This window comes from Scomber scombrus, chromosome 1 (assembly GCF_963691925.1).
Source record: "Scomber scombrus chromosome 1, fScoSco1.1, whole genome shotgun sequence".
Taxonomy (NCBI): Eukaryota; Metazoa; Chordata; class Actinopteri; order Scombriformes; family Scombridae; genus Scomber; species Scomber scombrus.
In genome coordinates this window covers 27,773,756-27,793,580 of record NC_084970.1, presented here as the reverse complement: position 1 = coordinate 27,793,580, position 19,825 = coordinate 27,773,756, and the positions used below count along the sequence as shown (strand labels likewise).

Genomic DNA, 19,825 nt, shown 5'->3' with positions numbered 1-19,825 from the left:
AGATTATAGGTATTACTGGTACTGCTCAGTGAATTACAGTGACACAAATCAAAAAAAACAAATGCACAATGTACTGTTCACTATGTAATTTGCATAATTCAATTTGCAGATGGTTCCAGGACATACTGATTAACGGTGATACTTGACATACTTGATGGCGTTGATCAGAACTGGCTAGATGTGGTTTTCTTGGGTATGGCCACTGTTCAGAGAAACATAATTATTAAAAGTTGACCGTTTTTTGTTCCAGTTGGCCTGTCAGTCACTTTCTGCCATTCATCTGCTGTCTCCTGTTTGCCAACAGTAGGATCACACGCACAACCTGATCAAATATGCCTAATGTATTTGTATTATTCATTAACTTACCTCCACAACTACCTAACTGCTATTTATTCTATTCTATTCTATTCTATTCCAGTTGTTCTCAAACTTTTTCATGCAAAGGACCTCTAAACTGACACAAATTAGACCTAAGACCACAATATATAGTCATACATTCTGTGTACATATTGTGTTGATTATGAGAATTGCACTTTTGAGAAGTGCAATTCCCCCCCCTCCTGACCCCTGGGAAAACACTGGACCCCACTTTGAAAAACACTATTCTATATTCTGTTCCATTCCGTTTGGATCAATAACGTATCTATCTATCTATCTATCTATCTATCTATCTATCTATCTATCTATCTATCTATCTATCTATCTATCTATCTATCTATCTATCTATCTATATTCCGTTCCGTCCCATATTCTATTCTATTCTATTCTAATCTATTCTATTCTATTCTATTCCGTTCTAGTCTATTTCCGTTCTGTTCTATTCTATTCTATTCTATTGTATTCTATTCACCCAGGCTGCCTAGCAACAGCTGCCAAATCTCGCGTTGGCGGCACAAATCGCCACTGCACATTTCAAACTGCGTAGCATCATCAGGGGCTTCTTGTGTTGTGCAGGGGCAAACAAACCTCAACATGGCAGATGTTGTGACTCTTGACGAAGAGCCAAAGCAAGAGGAATCTACCGCATCCGTCAAGTCCGACACCGAAGACACGTCCGAAGAAACACCGAATGGCGTGAAAACGTGGGTGAAAACGAGGCTTTGTTCTGTGCTGCTTGTGCATCCGTTAGCACGCTTAGCTAAAATGGAGTCCTCGTATGCTAGCTATTGTTAGCTAAGCAGCCTCGTAACCCATGTTGTAAGGACCTGCGTGGTTAGCTGTTTGGTTTGTGCGCCAGAAATGTGCTATTTTCTTTTTACCTGGAGTCTGTACATAATGCACTGTAGGTATAACGTGAAGCACAGTGCAATAGGTCAACCTTTGGGGGAGTTACATGGCTAATCTGATAGCTAAAGTTGACCTCATTCTATATTAAAAAAAGCCTGTTTAACCTCGGGTAACCTTTAATTACATGAATCAAACAATTTACTTTTGACATAAACAGCGTTGCAGATCATTTCAGCTCGGTTGTGCGTGTTTCATTGTGACTAACGTGAAGTCGGCTTCAAATGGTGATACTGTTAGCTAATTGAATTTGCCCCTTACACGCCACCAGATGTCAATTTTTTTTTATAGCAGGGCAGCTTTTAAGTATTTAGATTAAAAATTATAAACACTAAGCTGCTAGAGTATGTAAAAAAAAACAAATGTTAATGGTCTAAATTATATACAATAAGAAATAAACTAACTCAAATACTAAAAAATAATAGAATAGAAAGGTCAGGTAGCTATTGCTAGGTATTAAAGTGCATGATAACCCAATGAACTAAATATTTATACCTGAATAATCGACACATCATATATCCATACCTGAATAATCCACACAAGTATATTCCTATGTTAACAGCAGCATACACAGATAGTACTCAGAGACTATGAAAATATAAATCTGAAATACAACACATGTGATGAACAATGTAATAAACAATAAAATAAAAGTCCAGGTGAGCAGTCTGTCTTCAGTCATTGTATAGATGAAAGAAGTTTGTTTAATCAACATCAGACTCAGTTTTTTTGTGTTTGCTTGTCATAACCACATTTATGTTGTACTCAATTTACTCTCCTACTATACTAAAGGCACATTTCTTTATCAAGTGACTTCCCCTTCTCAGTCAGCTTCCTTACTTGCCTGCAGAGAGAAATCCAAAGCTCTCCCATACACAAGTGATAATATTTTATTATGCTACTCAATGATCGTTTTGACTAAGTCCACAAGGAAAGCGGATTCATTAATGTGATATTCATAGAGCTCAGTGTACTGAAACAGCCCCAATATTGAAATATATAACACTCAATAGGAAAGTGCTATTTTCTTTAATACATTTTTAGACAGTTCTTGTAATGTACTGACTACATTACTTTGAATTAACCTTTTCTCACTTGCTGCTCTGTGCATTTTGTAGGGATGCTGAGGAAAGTAAGCCTTCTAAAGAAAAAAATGATGCTAAAGAGAAGTCTTCTGGAAGCAGAAGAGGAAACCGCTACCATCCTTACAAAGACAAACATGGTGGAGAAAAGAAGGGTGCTCACAGGAACCGTGTGTTCATCAGCAATATCCCCTATGATATGAAGTGGCAGGCAATTAAAGATCTAATGCGTGAGAAAGGTAATTTCTTCAGTGGTGGGCTTGGTGTTTCCCCCTCTTCTGTCTTTAGGTGAATAGAAGTTCTTGACCTCTTTTCCTTTGTTACCAGATGGATCATCCTGCTTCTAGCAGTAGTCACTTAGTTCCCACCTTTCTCTGGATGTTCCTAGTTCACATAGTAGGGAAACAGCATAGTGATATTAGGTTATTGGAGTTTTAATCTTTTTTCTTTTTTTTCTTTTTATTGGATGGGCACTAATTTAGTTTGGGCTGATATGTCTGTGAGAAAAGGAAGATGAACTTAGTTATTTTGTCACTTGTTTTATGGCATTGTCAGCTTCAAAATGTAACCTCAAACCTGTAGTAGAATTGACTGTTGTATGATTTTGTTGCATCTGTTGCAAGGTGAACTTTGATTACATGAATGATATTATTCTGTTCTACTTTCTGAATTATGGGGGTCTCTAGAGGCCTGAAAGGTGAACGGACAGCCAAATAATTCAACTGCTATGAATGGAATTTGTTGACCAACTGATCAATGTTGAAGTCTTTTGAATTTCCCAGGTTTAATGTAGCTGTGTTTATCTCTGGCCTTGGCCTTTGGTTATCTCAGTCACTGCCCAGAAAGGCATGGTGTTGTCTGGTGGGATGTTGGTCTGGGCTGACTGTTGATCATTAATGGGGCATCTCCATCTGTAGCGGCATTGCCAAGGCCGACGGCGACTTGAAGACTTGGTGACTCAAATTCCTTTGTTCTTTTGGTATTTTTTCCTTTGTATGTCTCATGTAGTTGGTGAGGTTACATACGTGGAGCTCTTTAAGGATGCAGAAGGAAAGTCAAGGGTAAGTGATGTGGCCAACTTGCTGCACGAGGTTTTAAATGCCCTCAGCAGGCTCTCATTAATCTCTAAGTGCTCTTTTAGGTTCTGATCCTTTGGGTCTCACTATGCTACTGAACTGGAGTTACCGTAGGTTGTTTTTAGAGCCTTGTAGATGGCTAATGATTGATATTCATTTGAAAGGGAGATGTCCTGTTGATTTTGGAAAAGTAGCCTAATGAACTCATTCAAGAGTACACTTTTGCTTTTGTTGTTGTCATTTCAATTGGTGTAAAAGTTTGTTTGTTTGGCTATTTTCCAAAGGGAAATGTGGATTGTGTGATTTGTCCATTGATTGACCCTCACATCTCAAAATCTTATGTTACAATTCTGTTATATGGCACAGCTCTCTCTTCAAAGGAACAAAACAGTCTTTTAAGGTCCTATAGTATTTTTTTATTGACATGGTTTTATTTTAAATACATGCATAACATAGATGTATAGGTGTACCACACATTTTTTTATATTGCTGTGGTAAAACTAGTTTATTCTCAAATAATGTACTAAATACGTTTAATGCATTTTTTACTATTTTGGTATTAATGTCCAGTTCAAAACATTAAAATGTTAACTGACAATACATAATGCACTGTATCTGTTAATGCCTAATTTTTGTACCAAAGATTGTTATAAATGATACATTCTTCTTCTTATTAATGTTATTTAAAAACTATAGATTATCCAACATTGCTTTGAATAATGATTGAGAATATTTTGTTATTGGCCTGTCAATCTGGCTTGCAATACACTTGAACACAACTATTAACCTGCTGGCTCAGGCCAGTGGACAAAATATGGCCAACATGCACTGTAGAAAATACTAGAAGCATGTAGATGCATTGAATTTACACTGGTCAAGTGCTTAGTCTTGATTTTAACTGTATTTTGTCTTCTCCCTCTGCTTTGGATATGTGTACCACCTGGACTCCTATTACACCCTTATTTAGGGCTGTGGGTAAGAAACTGAAATGCATTTTCAAAGATAAATGTTCTTTTGTTAATCTCAGGCTTACATGGACTCATTGAATGTGTTCTGTGTCTCTGATTTAACAGTGTGGTGGAGTTCAAAGATGAAGAGTTTGTGAATAAGGCAATAGAAACTATGAATAAGCATGACCTAAATGGAAGACCCCTAAACATCAAGGAGGTGAGGACAAATGATGGTATATGAGTACAGCATAATTGACTTTTCGTTTAGCAGAACTTAGTTGACTGATTCCTTGCGATCATCTAAATTTGACATTTGCCATAGTATCTGAATTGAGAGGTAAACTGCAATGTATTTGTTATTCAAGGACCCTGATGGAGAACATGCCCGGCGTGTGCTGCAGCGCATGGGAGGAGGACAACAGGGTGGACGTGGGCAGGACATGGGGCCTGGTGGGATGAACATCCCACCCTCCATTGCCAACAACCCCAACATCCCACCTGAGGTCATCCATGCACTGCAAGCTGGACGACTGGGAAACACAGTGTTTGTGGCCAATGTAAGGACATAGTGATAACTATCCCCAAATCTAGCTGATAATGATTATTAATCATTATTTAAATGATAATTAAAATGATTTGTTTTTGTTTTTACAGCTTGATTTCAAAGTGGGCTGGAAGAAGTTAAAAGAGGTGTTTGGCATGGCAGGTGTGGTGAAACGGGCAGATGTGAAGGAGGACAAGGATGGAAAGAGCCGCGGAATGGGGACTGTGACTTTTGAGCAGTCACTGGAGGCTGTTCAGGCCATATGTATCCTTACCACTAATTTGGAAATGAAACAAAAAAAAACAGCAATGCATAACAGCTTTACAGTGACTTTTCTCCTTGACTCTGGACTCAGCCATGTTCAATGGGCAGATGCTCTTTGACAGACAGATGCACGTTAAAATGGTATGTTATTTTTCTTTACGTCACTCTGCTTAAGTTGTACAGATGTTGGGAAAATGTGTTTTTAAATTGGTTGCTGTTTTACAGGATGAGAAATCTCTTCCCCCTGATGATTTCCATCAAGTAGAAAAAACACCCCAGTTACCACGTGAGTACTCTGTTATCCGTCTGTCAGCTGTTAATATCAAATTCACATCTATAGTAATGAGCTCAGTGAATAGAGTATACCACCAACGTTGTCAGTGTCCGGGATATGATGCCTGCTGTGAACAAATGGCTCATGATAATAAAATTGCAGGCATTTTGTTGGAGCAGTAAAGATGAAGTAGCTTCCAACTTTTTTACTACCAGCAGGATACGTGCAGCTTCACACATAAAGGCATGCAGACATCGTACATGAAGTTGCAGTTCAATAGGACATGGGGTATCTCAAAACTCAGATGAATCGGTTCTGGTTCGTTTAAACAGCTGATTAGTTTCTTTTTTCATAGATGGAAAACCTGCAGCATGTTTGTTCCCTCATAAGTAATTTTACAAAATGTATGTTTGTTGTGTTCTTTGCCAACAAAAAAAAGTGGGAGTTTTTGGATTGAAACACTTGTCAGTTAGTTTGAGTCGTAGCAGGCACCAATGTTACTGTTTACTTTACTTATTTACGAAAAGGATGTTGCAATGAAAGACTAGTGGGTACTAAATTGCGTGCACGGTGCAATAGATTGTGCGAGCCCGTTTGCGTTTTGCGGGTGATTTACTAAGAATAATTGCGTAATTGAAAACAGGTGCAACAGGGTGGAGACAGCAGTATTTAAATGAGGGTTTTGCGTGTGTCTATGGAGAGTTTGGACGAGCAGAAAGCTGCAAGTGCAAAATGTTATGTGATCAGATTCTAGTGGAAGAGGTTAACAAATATATTGAGTTATAACTAAAACAAATATTACCAGAAAAACCGACATATGGGAGAGTATTTGTGACGAAGTCAATGCTGTTAGTAAAACCAAAAATATTCCACTCCAAAATTATTAACACAGGTGGAAAAACTCCGTCCTGTGCATATTCTGTCATTGTGCCTCCGTCTCCACCTCTCCACAGTGACAAGTCATCTGTGCGCAGTGCGCAGCCGGTTAATACCTGTCCTTACAAGATATTATTTATAGACGCAGTTAGCGTCAGAAAAAATACCTTCAGGTTTCGTAAATCACAATGCGCGTTCTAAATAACATATTTGCATTTTCTCCTCCCTGTATTTTGCACACTGGGGTTGAAACGCCCCAAACGTACTAAATGGACAGCATGTACTATCTTGCACAGTTGAAAGACGCAAACCTCAGTGCGCTGCGTTAGTAGATCAGCTTGCACATTTTTTGTGGGTGATGTCAAGTTTGCACACGTTTTTACACACGCAGACCTTTAGTAAATCAGGCCCTAAATGAGCAACATGATAAATGGGTGAATGTGTCTGTTAACCTTTAAAGTTTGGTTGACTCTGTGCAGTGCGAACAGTGAGGGTTGGTGCATTGCAGATGCAGTAAAGATGTGTCTGGGCACATTTGTTTTTTCACTAACAGGCTGCCTTCATGGTACAACATCCTCAACAGCAATGTTACTGTCATGAATGTCATTCACATCACTGAATACTGATTGAGCTATGCATAACTCTCCCATACGTATTCAACTTAGGTATTGTTGATTGTATTTTAATTACATATCATATATGCTTCTTCTTTTTTGTTGTGTATGTTGTGTTTAGGTGGTCTAGGTGGCATTGGCATGGGACTTGGACCTGGAGGGCAGCCTATAAATGCTAACCGTCTCAACAGTGGAGGAAATGTGGGCTCCATGGGGCCTGGAGGTCAGTTACCTGTTTGATATTTTTAATTGTGTAGGATATGTAATGCTCACATATGCTACAGACATCACATACTGTCTTTAGAGGGCAAATATTTCTCACAAAGAAACAAATGTATCTCCACTAACTGATCCAACACATTAGCACCACAACACAGCATGAACCAACAACTCTGACCAGCATTTTCATACATTTCACACAGTTGATGTGTGAACCATGTGGCCATTAACTCTCGTCTTCCATTTACGAGGCTCATCTTTTGACCCTGTGGCAGTTTCAATATGGGTTTAAGAGATAAGAAAAGTAGGCCTGTTACCACTTGAGACACTGGATTTCTACACTGTTTAGAATGTAACTGACCTTGTCCCTAATGTCCCCTTTGAACAGTGTTTCATAATCAGGCTACCTGCAGTATATTTGTGTGGATATGTAGCCATTATATTCAGTGTATATATCCATTAGCATGGTGTGAAAGACTTCCTTTTCTTCCGTAGGTATAGACGTTCAAGGTTATGCTGGAATGAACAGAGCAGGTTAGGTCTTTTTTTATTTTATTTTTTTCTGTGAATTATTGCTGTGGTGGGACCTTTTTCTATGTTCTGTTTAGGAAAGGAGAGGGAAATTATTAAATGTGGTACTGCTTTTGCCAGGAATGAGCGGTGGCGGAGGCTTTGGGGGCATGGATAGCATGGGCAACATGGGAGGCTTTGGAGGGAGAGACATGGCGCCAGTTGGCAGGATGGGAGGTAAGAAAGTGTACTCTCTCCTAGTTGGCTGAGATTAGGTTCAGTTTCCAAAGTTGCACTTAAAAAAAAATCTCAAGTGTTATTGATAATTTTAGTCCAAAGTTGTGTTTTATTCCTCTTTTGAGATATGTACCGGTCGGGAATGGGAGGAATGGATCGTGATTTTGGCCACGGTGACATGCCCATGAATCGAGGATTTGGTGATTCATTTGGAGCAATGGGTAAGCCATACTCTGACTTCAAACAATTCTAATTAGCATACATACATAAACATAAGACATAGTGAATGTTATGCAGGTTCCTCTCTGTAGGTTAGTGCTGAGTCTTGATGAGATTTAGGGATTGCTTTTTGTAAGGTGTTCTGTTTCTGTGTGTGCTGTTGTGACATTGTTGTAACATGGACTAACCTAACTTGCATCTTTTTCTCCAGGTGGTGGTTTTGGAGGAGGCATGGGGCACATTGGGACTGGATTAAGTACGTGAGATATTCCATCCACAGTTTTTATGATTGAATCTAATATTACAGTTAAATGTCAGATGGTCTTCCCCTATAAATACACACTGGCCATCTCTAGACAAGTGGCAGGTGTCTTTATCACTATTGAGGTTTGAAATGTATTAGTCCTTACCATTTCGTAGTCTCTTGAGAGATTATTTCGTAGTCTCTTGAGAGATTATTCAGCCAGTCATGTAAACAGCGGGATGGGTATTGGTCTATGTTGATGTGGCATGTCATTAAGTGTCACCACTCTCTGAGCAGTTGATGGGTGGCCAAATAATTTGAGAGAGATGGCTCTTCAATCAGATGACCTGAGTTTATAAAATGAATGATCACAGAATCATTAGATCCAGTATGTATCTGATAAGCACCAAGTGTCTTAATGTATTATTTTTGAGTTATTCAGGTGTTTGGGCAGCCAGCCAGTCAGGCAGAGATAGAGAAAAAAATGAATTTATATGTTGTGCAGGCCAAGAATGAGAAAACTTGGAAAAAAGCCCTTTGTTTGCAATTTGTGTGCATTGGAGTGAATTGGGCGCCATCTCGGAACTTGACAGTTTTCATAATACACCTTTGGTAGCATGTTTGCTTCCAAAGCTTCCTTTTACATTTATACCACAGTGAATATACCATGTTTTGAGATTGGTATTTGAGCCTGGTTCCATGTAAATATGTAGATTGGAGTTTACAAAAACCTTGTTTTTTTTTACAGAAGAGCAGGTCATCCATGTGTATGAACATTTGTTTCATTCTTAGTTTTAAAATATTTGAAGAAAACTGTCAGTAATCTTTTCTTGTAATTATTATGGCAGTGGCATTATGTGTAACACTGCATTATCTTGGGACACATGCAGTTGTACACAAGATACAAGTGGTAAAGGAATAATATGTGTTCACAAGGTAATTCACATAATTTCTGTTGACTCTGCCTTGTGGAGTTTATTTGATGACTAAGAATACAAACTGGTACAAAGCATGCCCTTCCTGTGCAAACAGTATCACAGTGACATTGGACTCTGTGACACCTGATGTTTTGTTGTGGTGGAATACCGATATTGGCATGAAGAGAGTTTTACAGTGTGTATACAGTTAAGGCTGTTTTATGCTTCTACGTAACCTCCATGCCATAACTACGCCAGTGCCCCGACGCTGTTGTGCAACTTTCAAAGTTCTGCGTCTCTCCATCGCATCATGTTTTGTTGCGGTGCAATTCACCACCAGTGTAAATTAGGTCGGTAGTATATGGCTCTTTTTATATCAGGGGAAACTGCTATTGTCTTAAAATCTTATTGATATAAATTACCCTGATCAGTCCGTGCAGGGGTGTGAGCAGTGCTGGAGCCTCCATATAGCACCCTGTTGAAGTTACTCATATTGTGCATCTGTGTGTTAATTGCAGGCGGTGGAATGGGCAACATGTCGATGGATCGCATGGGCTCCAGCTTTGACCGTATGGGCATGTCAGGAATGGACATGAACCGTGGCTTCGGAGGCTACGGAGGTGGGGGTCCGAGCAACATGGGCGGAGGCATGTCTGACAGAGGCTCTGGGTCCAAAGCAGGCTGTCAGATCTTTGTGCGAAATGTAAGTTCAAGCTTCATATTGGGTTCTCGTGTCAACTTTGCTGCTATAGATAATTTGTCTGTTTAAATAGGATTAGTGTAATCTCTGACCTGCCAACTGAATTATTCATTCATTGATAAATACATTTATTTGCATTGATGCCTTCATAATGATTGAAGTTTTGATGTGGCACAATGTATGCTTGTAATGCCTTCATATAAATGGTAATGATGCTATAAATTAGTAGCTGATGAGTGGTAGGGTTTTTACAGTTGGAAGATTTTACATTTCAGTTCATCTCTTCATGAGGATGTATTTGTACCATATGCTTTATCGATGCATTCATTTCTCTCAGATTTATACTTGTACATATTATTTGTACTTAAAAATCAATTTCTGTGTTGCAGCTGTCCTACGATCTTACATGGCAGAAGCTGAAAGAGAAGTTCAGTCACTGCGGTACGTCTTTTTTCTCTGTATTCATTACATTTTTACTATTGATGCATCAGCAGAACTCTGAGATCACATACAACATAAACTTCAAATATTAGAATTCCTCTTATGTTGGCACATGGATGGTAGAAAAACAAGGATGCCAAAATTTGAGGTTTAAAATTAATCTACACTGTGTGAAACATTGTGATTTCAGAATTCATTAATTGCTTATTCTTGCTAACTGCAGGTCAAGTAATGTTCGCTGAGATCAAGATGGAGAATGGCAAGTCAAAGGGCTGTGGAACAGTGAGGTTTGATTCACCAGAGAGTGCTGAAAAAGCCTGTAGGATGATGAATGGAACCAAGATCAATGGCCGAGAGGTGGATGTCCGCATCGATCGTAACGCCTAGATCTTTTGTAGAAGTCAAGCTAACACACTTTCACATTCAGCCCTCTTGCCAATGATCTTTTGTTTTGTTTTAAAAACACTATTAATTCATATCTCCATGTCTCCACAGTTTCATATTTTTTTTTGTTTATATATACTACATAGCTCTTTTATCTTTGTTTTGTAAGCCCTTTTTAATTTGTCAGGCAGTTTATTTAAACAAATAAACTTTTTAATTTTTAAACCTGGTGGTTGTAAAAAATCTCCTTGGATCAAAGTCTCAAAGCTGTTTGTCACAGTGTGTAAAATAAACCGGAGGTGTTGATCCATTACACATTATTGCTTAACACTGCCGTATAGTGGCCTCTTGGAGTGGTGAAATTCTGCCTTAAGCACAAAGGCAGCAGCTGGTAGAAAGTGAGAACTGAATTAACATGAATACTATTGGGCATGGTCTTCAAGTCTCATGACAGGAAGCTATTTAATTTTCCAGACCTCCAAGATCAGTAGTAGTTTTTGTTTTAGTTGGATAGGGTTGCCACTTCATTGTAACAAATCTCAGCACACATCAGTGAAGTGTGTTATGTCCATTTAAGCTTTGCAGTTGCTAGTTGATTTAAAAAAAAAAAAAAAAAAAAAAAAAAAGTAATTCTATTTGTACTTTTTAGATAAGAGTATACAAGTGGAAAGTTTTCTGTTTTTTTTTTTTTTTTTCAATTTTATGGCTTTTTCCGCTGCCTCCTTTGCAGGTAGTAAAGACCATAAAACCTTATCAGGGTTTTTTTTTTAAGATTATGTTTATTTTTTTCTTTGTTGTCTCTTACCAGCCTGCTCAGAAGGAAGAACAAGGTGATTGAGTTCAGTGGACATTTTTATTACTTCACTCTGGTCTGTTGTTCACCTTTGTGACAACACATTGTCTGTTTACGTGCCTTTAGTAAGACATGCCAAACCTTAATGGATAATGAGTCTTCATTGTATTGTAACAGTCCAAGTCATAGGCTTGATAGGCACACACAAGAGTATCAAGATCTTTGGCACCTTTTGTTAAATATGTAATAATAGAGATCATTCTCTTCCTGAGATGTGACCAGCACGTCTTCTGTGGCACATTATCTTTAAAAGTGTGATGGAGTGGGATCATGCTTCCTTGTCTTGCCATTTGAGGATCTTACAGGCTTAACATTTTTCTTGTTCTTTTTGGACTGTTAAGAGTCTCAATATGGCTTTGGTCCCGGGAAGGTCAGATCTCAGTCACTGCACAGTCTTATGGGATTATTCCCAATAATCCCCAGCTCATACAGGATGGACATAGTGGCAAAGAGGATGTAGCAGAAGAGGGAAACAATTCCCAACTTCCAGTCCAATTTCCACCCGTTCACATGAACAGCAACAAAAAGGAAGACAATCGAAAGGAGGAGTGTGGCGGAAATGAATAACAGTCCGGTGCTGTTGACCTCAATGGGGTTGTTGGTGTCCACAAATGCAGTCTTGATGAACCAAGGCAGTCCAAGACAAAGCATGTCGAATACATTTGAACCCACGATGTTGGACATCGCCATGTCAGCTTTCCCTGTTAAGCAGAGAAAATTATAAATTTGGTTTCAATTCTCGACACATATCCAGACTTTGGGTTTTAACGTTATGATTGTTACTATCATTTTCAATGGCAGATGGTTATCACTTAAATAGCAATAGTTACCAATTGAATGTGTTTTCTAGAAGAGATACTCCAAAAGGTCTGGTTAAAAACAACAATTTTAGGCAGTTGCCAGATTTGAATATAATTGTGAGAATTTATCAGGAGCGTTGCTCATAAAGAAGTACTTAAAGGAGTTTTCCCAACAGTGGTGAAGTAAAGGATTGTAACGTAACATTTTCATATTCTTTTTGTTATGGGTCCTCAAACTATTATAACCAAAACATATATATATATATATATATATATATATATATATATATATATATATATATATATATATATATATATATATATATATATATATATATATATATATATATATATATATATATATATATATTGATGTTACCTTCTCTGGCCACCATCACACTGGCTACGGTGTCAGGTATACTGGTTCCAGCAGCCATCAGAGTGAGTCCCATCACCGTATCAGGGATGTTAAGTGTTTCACCTGTGAACAAAACACCAATGTCAGATTCCTTCTCCAACATCATCAAGCCAAAAGAGAACAGCAGCGGATCTTTACTGTGTCTATGGAGTTAATACATTTGTTTTCCAAAATCCAAAATGTATCTCTCAGAAGTAAATATTTATATCAATGAACATGTCAGTGCCATCGTAATGACAAATACTTGTCATTCAGTATAAAACACTTTCATCAGCGTGACATAAGCAATTGATAATGCAGGAAACAGCAGACAATTTTACACAATCATTTGCATGAATGTGTATTTGCAGTTTGTTCAAAAGGATAAGAGATTGGTTTTATGGAGTGCACAAGTGAGTAGATGGTGTGAATGTTTCAATTGTGATTTGAGAAATAAACCAAATGATTGATGGAAACTGTATCACTGGAGGCAGGGCTGTAATCGGGATTTTAGAAATACGTCATAAGACCACATTCAACCAGCAGAGCCCCACCCTCAGTCTTAAGCTCCATTTGGACCCAAATATTAGTCCACTATTTTGAACCAACACTTGAAATGAATCCCCATCCTCCCTGTAGACTTTCATGAGACCCCTGAGTCACGCAGTATGATGTCACTGAGCAGAACAGAGCCACAGGGAAACCTTTTCAATCACATACTGTATGTTTGCACTATCTGCTCAGTCTCCCGCCTGCTCTTTCATAAGACTAAACTCGCCCTCCATCTGAGTCTTTGTTACGACTGCAGAATAATAATCTCATTATACTTCAGTAGACCTGCCACTGTCACATGATGAAGCTGCCCTTTTATCCTGATCTTAGGTCAGTTTTACATCTCAGTTGTAGATGGGGGGTGAAGCTTTTCTTGGAGCCGTGCCTGTGGGTAGTTCTGTATACACCACGGCTCACATGACTGTATTTCCTTAGGGGTGAAGCAGCCTGTAATCCTTCTGCGGCTGGGTAGGCACATGGCCCATTGGAGCTACAATAACCCCCGTCTTAACTTTCCAGGACAATGGCATCTCAGGAATTAGCCAGCAGACCAACATGTGATTCTACTCTGCAAATCCTACATTTTTTCTCACAAGTTTGAAACACTTGTGATCCACGAACGCTCCATAACACAGTGAGTGACTTACACCTGCTGACCACCTTTAAGACAGAAGGAAATACATAGAGCTCATCACGAATACATAGCTAAAAAATGCTTACCAACAACAGTGACCATCCACACCAGCAGGTATGTGAAACCTGAGATCCAGACAGCTGACATGATGAAGGTCATCACGAACCACTTCTTCCAGAACCTTCTCCTGCAGTCGGGGATGGTCAGGAAAAGCAGAAGGATGATGGGTAGAGACAAAACCCAGAGGATCCTTTTAAAGTCGCTCTCCGGCACGGAAAACACACTTTTATGCTCTGGGGTGCAGGCAGACAAACAGTTTATGAGTATGGTACTATCATATCATCAGGGGGGGTTATAAATGTCAAGCAAGCATGTCAACAGCTGGACACATGTTGAAAATGCTGCATAACTGAGTGTATAGTCACTGCAAGATGCATCTTACCTTCAGGAATCTCATTGAGACCATGCAGGCTGAGAGAGAGCTGAGAGTATCCAGAGTCATCTTGGAAGATGCCGCTGTCTGTTCTGGAGCGACTGTGGACTCGTAGATTTGTTTCGTCATTCCAGCCCATCAGTGGCTGCGTCTCCGCCTTCTCCCTGGGCCTTTTGCCCAGACAGGTGCAGCAAGGACTCATCTTCCTCATGACAAACTCACTGATGCGAAGGTCAAAGCACAGAACCACAATGTAGACGCCATAGACCAGCAACAGACTGGCAGCATCATACCTGTAAACAAGACATACATGTATAAATGACTGTGACGAGTGTTACATGTCTAACAAGGTGATTTTTAAAAACCTATGTTCAGGTGATAGTTCTGTGGATTTCAGACAAAAAACAATTTCTCTTTTTTTTTTTCAAACCCTTTTTTTTGGTGTTGTTAGCCAACATTGTTGTGCATTTTATTATAGTTCAATTTGATCTCTTTACTTTAAAGCAAACAATATCTAGTTTAGCTTTCATAAAATTCTATCTTAATAAGACAACGCTCCTTGTTTGTCTCATTGTGCAATCACCAAAGTTGAGTTATTCTGGTACAAACATGTCATAAACATTTTGTTGTGTTGTGATGTGATATGGTAAAAAGGGACATTTATTGCACTGTACTGTACTGTAAGTAATAAACGTTGGTGAGTCACAGCGTTGTACCACTAAGTACTTTACCTGTGATCTATTTTTATGCTATTTTGTTCATAGTGACAAGATACAGTAAACACCAATAAACAACCACTTTTATGGATAGGTCTTACTCAGTCACAGCCCCCACTCACCAGTACACCTTGCTATCAGATATTATGGCAATAACAGCTGTAACACTAATGCCATATGCCAGGCAGTCCCTGAACAGAGGCCAACAGGTGAGACGTCCTGCCTAATGAAGAGAACAAAAATAAATGGTTTACAGCATATAAAACACAATGCAAACAGAGATTCTTCCGCTCTGACCCAGTAAAGTTGCTTCTTTTATTGTATGTACACGTGATTGGTATGGGTGTAATCTTTGTCTGAATATGTGTGTATGTGTCAGAATGTACCATAGGAGCCAAGATTCCACATGCAGCGCAGATTCCTAAGAGGTTGTAAACCGCTGATCCCACAATGGTGCTGACCCCAATGTCTCCCTTTGTCACAAACACACCTGTCATACCATACACATTAAAAAAACAAACGAACAAAAAAAAAAAAAAAACATATCAGCACAGCAGATAATGAGACAACATGGCACCATTGATGAGAAGGATGAGCAAAGGCCTGGGGAGCAAACAAGGTGCCAAGAGGAAAGATGTCCTAATCAAAGGCCACAGTCTCTTTCTACTCCCATATGGTGCTGAAGTCACAGTTCATCAGGATTGGTAAGGAGACAGCGACAGTAATGATGATGCCAGTGTCATCATTGACATTGGTGGTTGTAATTATTATACAAATGCATGATTACCCAGAAAGGCTGTCACCAGTTCAGGTGCAGAACTCCCAGCTGCCATAAATGTTGCTCCTGCTACATCCTGAGACAGTCCCAGACCTGAGAGAGACACCGAAAACAGACAGAATACATGATTATAATATGCAGTTTGTACAAGGTAACACACCTGATGATAAACTGTATAATCCAACAACCTCAAAATTAACAACTGAAAATAATTAAAGCTTTGTCTACGGTGTGTCTTTTGTGTGGGATTGTATTGTATTTTAATTATCCATCCCTGCTCAGTTTATTAGTTAAATGTGTGTATTATAACTTCTGATCGCGGTAGCCTACACATACCCTCATCTACAGCAAGAATAGAAACACAGCCCACCTACACCCTGGTGAAAGTTATATTCCCACAAATAATTTGTATTTATTTAACATACAATGAAGTAAATGATACCTATGGTCTATAAATTTACACAATCTGTCAATATTATCACTGTCCATCTGTCTACGGCATCTGTAAAGTAGTGTATTCTACTAATGTAAACCTGTGGTTGTACAAATATTCACTTCAAAAACCTGCCAGAACATAAAATCCCCCCAGATAAAACCAATATAAACTGCAAACGAGCTTTCAACCTGAATTACATATGCCTTAATAAAACAGCCTATAATAGTCATGTTATAATGGAAAATACAAGTAGGCTATTATAAAACTAGTAAGGTTTTAATGCAAGTTATAGGCTAAATCCTATTATCCCAACAGTTAAATTACAGTTATAGTTAATGTAATGATACACTGAGCCTTGCACACACTCCCTTTAAACACACACAAACATCAACTAGCCTGTATTTCATGTCACTTACGCTCACTGATCAGTTCTAAGGATGGCAAAAAGTAATCATCGCAGACTATTGCTACAGCCAAAAGCATGTAGAAAATAAGCATAAAATAAATGATGAGCCCTCCATCCTTTCTCTCCTGCACTGTGAAGAAGCCGGCAGGAAACTCAGAAGACTGTGATGTGACGCATTCTGTTTCATTCTCTGAAACAGCAAGACACACATACATATTGTTCAGTACTCATTGTTCACAACACCAAACCAAACAGCCTGTTCCAAGAGCAGCTTCTACGCAAACATTGTCTGAACTTTTAAATGGCAGTTACATGGAATTTCATGCCAATAAGACATGAGTATTAGTGGAGCAAACAGTCACAGTCGCTGAGCCACAATTGATTACTCACAGTTTGTAAAAGCACACAAATGAGCTGTGACATTGGTTATTACACATTAAATAGGTTATAAAATTAGACTAACATTCTATAAAACTATACTGGGGTTTAAAGATACTTTACATAGACTTGATTATCACAATCACAGACAAATCTTACCAAGAGCCCGACGCACCCTGGTAGAGTGGGTTTCCTGAGCTGTTTTTGCTGTGAAAGACACAAGATGGAGCGTGCAATACAAAAATAGTACAAATCCCAGGAAGTAAGGAATAAAATCTTTTCTCTTCTTTTTCTGCAGAGCTGTAACTTTGTTCATGGTGAGTCAAAAAAAAAAAAGATAAATTAGGAATTATTCCAAGGAGTCATAAACTCTAACAAGCATGCAAAGATTAAATGTGGCTTGAAGCTGTGTGTTAGAGCTGCATCTAACACTACACTACAACTACGAGTTGCAAAGAGAGAGATTACTGGGGGGGAGAAAGCATCTTTTAAGGCCTGGTGTTACCAAGAGTGGGGGATCACGAGTTGCGAGTCATTCCAGCCGATTTGAGCAGACTCCTGTATGAGGCGCCTTAGGGATGTAATACAGGATAAACCCACCTCAACTATAACAAGGTCCAACCACATCAAATCAGTCTTTTCTTTCCTTTTTCTTAGAAACCTCACAGCAATGTTCACGCCTATAAGTCAAGCTTTCGAATATCAATTACAGGCCTGCAGCTAAAATACTTTTTGATGTATGATTCAGGAGGGAGATCATAAGTCATAACATGTCTCAATTGTTTCAGAATGAACAAAAGGAGTTCCGGTAATTAGTGAACTAAGGCAATTTGAGCAATTTTGGTATATTGAAGAAATGTTTTTACAAATATTTTTGTTAATATACAAAAACAAAACAAAAAGAAAAACCGAGAAAACATGACAAAGCATCAAATAAAATAATCTCAAATCAAAGACCCACTTACGAGCTTCCACCTGGATCTCACAGTCTTCTTTAGGCTACATCAGTACATAGATTGATCCTGCCTACAGTTATTTAAAGCTGTTAAGATGTTGACTATCAAATGTTTAAGTGTAAACTATATGATCTAGTCTGATTACAGCATCCACATTAACTAAAAGGGGGCGTGTGGTGTTTTTGTGGGGAGCGATGGGGTGTCAGACTTGTTTAGACATGCCCCAAGTTGCGTATCTTTAAGGTAACCCCCAGATTGTGAAATTCTCGCGAGATTTGAACGTTTTGTTCCTTCATTGTGTGCGACGTTTATCATATTGTACAGAAATAATAATGTTTTTTTGATGTAATGACGCTTTGATCCAAGTCTGGTTAGCATTAGGCAGACCACTTGATTAGGGAAAATTCATGGTTTGGGTTAAAATGTTCACTCTCGCGAGACCTTTTGCAAAGCAAGGGTTACCATCTGGACAGGACCCAAAGTTAACAGAGTACCACACTTGTGGTTTCTGTGCACACGTGAAGACCTCCGCGCGCCCACTAAAAGTAAATGATTAAACTTCAATCTTCGCTGCAGACAACCATCCACACCACCAACAAAACAAGTGGTAAGTTGCCTTATTTATTTAATGTGTGTTAATAATGAGAATTTTATATGCAGGTAATATGGATGCAACACGTTTAATAAGATATTTTGAAGGTTTCCACCAAGGGGGGTATTCCCAAAAGTGTATGTGGCACTTCGATTCCCCAACACATTAAGCTGCACATGCTGCTCTTGTTATGATGGATGTCAGCAATCAGAACAATACTTTACTGTCAAGTAATACTATACAACTTTGAGTAAATGGCGCCCCTGTGTGGTATAGTTCGTTTAGACAGGTGCGAGGCATTTGGTGGCATTTGCTGTGGTTAATGTGTAGCTTTTGTGTGACGATCATGTGGATTATCGAGACCCAAAGCGCTTAAAGTTTAACAGACTAATAAGATCATTACACAAAACACACATACACACTGCTTCTTTTCACAAAAACAGAGTTTATTGTAAGTCATTTCTATTTAATTCCAGCCGTTTTTATTTCAAAATATCCGGGGACCAAAGTCTATTATTTATATCACAGCGTCATTTTCCTCAGTTGCCATTTCATTTCACAACGACACTCTTCATCACAAAGTGGATAAACTACATCAATTTTTGGCAGTGGTTTTGACATTCATTGGATTATTTTACAATTTCATGGTTATACTATACTCTATATCTTTTCCATATTTATTCATAGAAGTTTATTTATTCAACATCAAACCCACATAATTTGACTACAGTTTTTTTCTGTTGTTATTTTTTATAAAGGGTCAAGTTATCACTCCACAGGCATAGCTACTGTGTGTAATATAGGGCTGCAATCATTAATTGATTGACAGAAAATGAGTTGCCAACTAAACAATTAATATGTCTATGATGCCAACCTCTCTAATGTGAAAATGTCCTGGTTCACTTAGTCTTCTATGATAGTAAACTGAATATATTTAGATTATGGACAGGCCTTTTCCAGCTTTTTGGAGGCCTTATGCAAAATCTTTTTTGCAACAGTTTCACAGCCTAGGCTATACAACACCCATATTTGTCCGCTATATTTCAGCAGAAAAACATA

General features: G+C 38.6%; 2 protein-coding genes across 2 annotated transcripts; one reads left to right on the top strand and one right to left on the bottom strand.

The window, feature by feature from the left end:
- Positions 1 to 931: 931 nt before the first annotated feature.
- On the top strand, positions 932 to 11,437 carry myef2 (myelin expression factor 2). Its single transcript, XM_062424724.1, has 17 exons — positions 932 to 1,082; positions 2,403 to 2,605; positions 3,375 to 3,427; positions 4,410 to 4,417; positions 4,516 to 4,609; positions 4,758 to 4,949; positions 5,047 to 5,200; positions 5,292 to 5,341; positions 5,426 to 5,486; positions 7,086 to 7,187; positions 7,679 to 7,717; positions 7,835 to 7,930; positions 8,056 to 8,151; positions 8,361 to 8,405; positions 9,829 to 10,013; positions 10,400 to 10,451; positions 10,675 to 11,437. Exons 1-17 carry the CDS (start codon positions 973 to 975, stop codon positions 10,836 to 10,838), a joined length of 1,704 nt encoding a protein of 567 aa, XP_062280708.1. The 5' UTR covers positions 932 to 972; the 3' UTR covers positions 10,839 to 11,437.
- Positions 11,438 to 11,686: 249 nt separating this feature from the next.
- On the bottom strand, positions 11,687 to 17,534 carry slc24a5 (solute carrier family 24 member 5). The gene is made up of 9 exons (XM_062417038.1): positions 17,378 to 17,534; positions 16,851 to 17,030; positions 16,008 to 16,091; positions 15,607 to 15,710; positions 15,343 to 15,443; positions 14,514 to 14,797; positions 14,158 to 14,364; positions 12,868 to 12,969; positions 11,687 to 12,389 (listed from the first exon to the last, which is right to left on the bottom strand). Exons 1-9 carry the CDS (start codon positions 17,532 to 17,534, stop codon positions 12,067 to 12,069), a joined length of 1,542 nt encoding a protein of 513 aa, XP_062273022.1. The 3' UTR covers positions 11,687 to 12,066.
- Positions 17,535 to 19,825: the final 2,291 nt, after the last annotated feature.

Coding starts and splice junctions, on each gene's coding strand:
- myef2 (XM_062424724.1), top strand. CDS start 973: ATGGCAGATGTTGTGACTCTTGACGAAGAGCCAAAGCAAGAGGAATCT. Junction 1,083..2,402: donor ACACCGAATGGCGTGAAAAC/GTGGGTGAAAAC, acceptor TGCATTTTGTAG/GGATGCTGAGGAAAGTAAGC. Junction 4,950..5,046: donor ACACAGTGTTTGTGGCCAAT/GTAAGGACATAG, acceptor TTGTTTTTACAG/CTTGATTTCAAAGTGGGCTG.
- slc24a5 (XM_062417038.1), bottom strand. CDS start 17,534: ATGAACAAAGTTACAGCTCTGCAGAAAAAGAAGAGAAAAGATTTTATT. Junction 16,092..16,850: donor CTTAGAACTGATCAGTGAGC/GTAAGTGACATG, acceptor TGTCTCTCTCAG/GTCTGGGACTGTCTCAGGAT. Junction 15,711..16,007: donor ACTGGTGACAGCCTTTCTGG/GTAATCATGCAT, acceptor ATGGTATGACAG/GTGTGTTTGTGACAAAGGGA.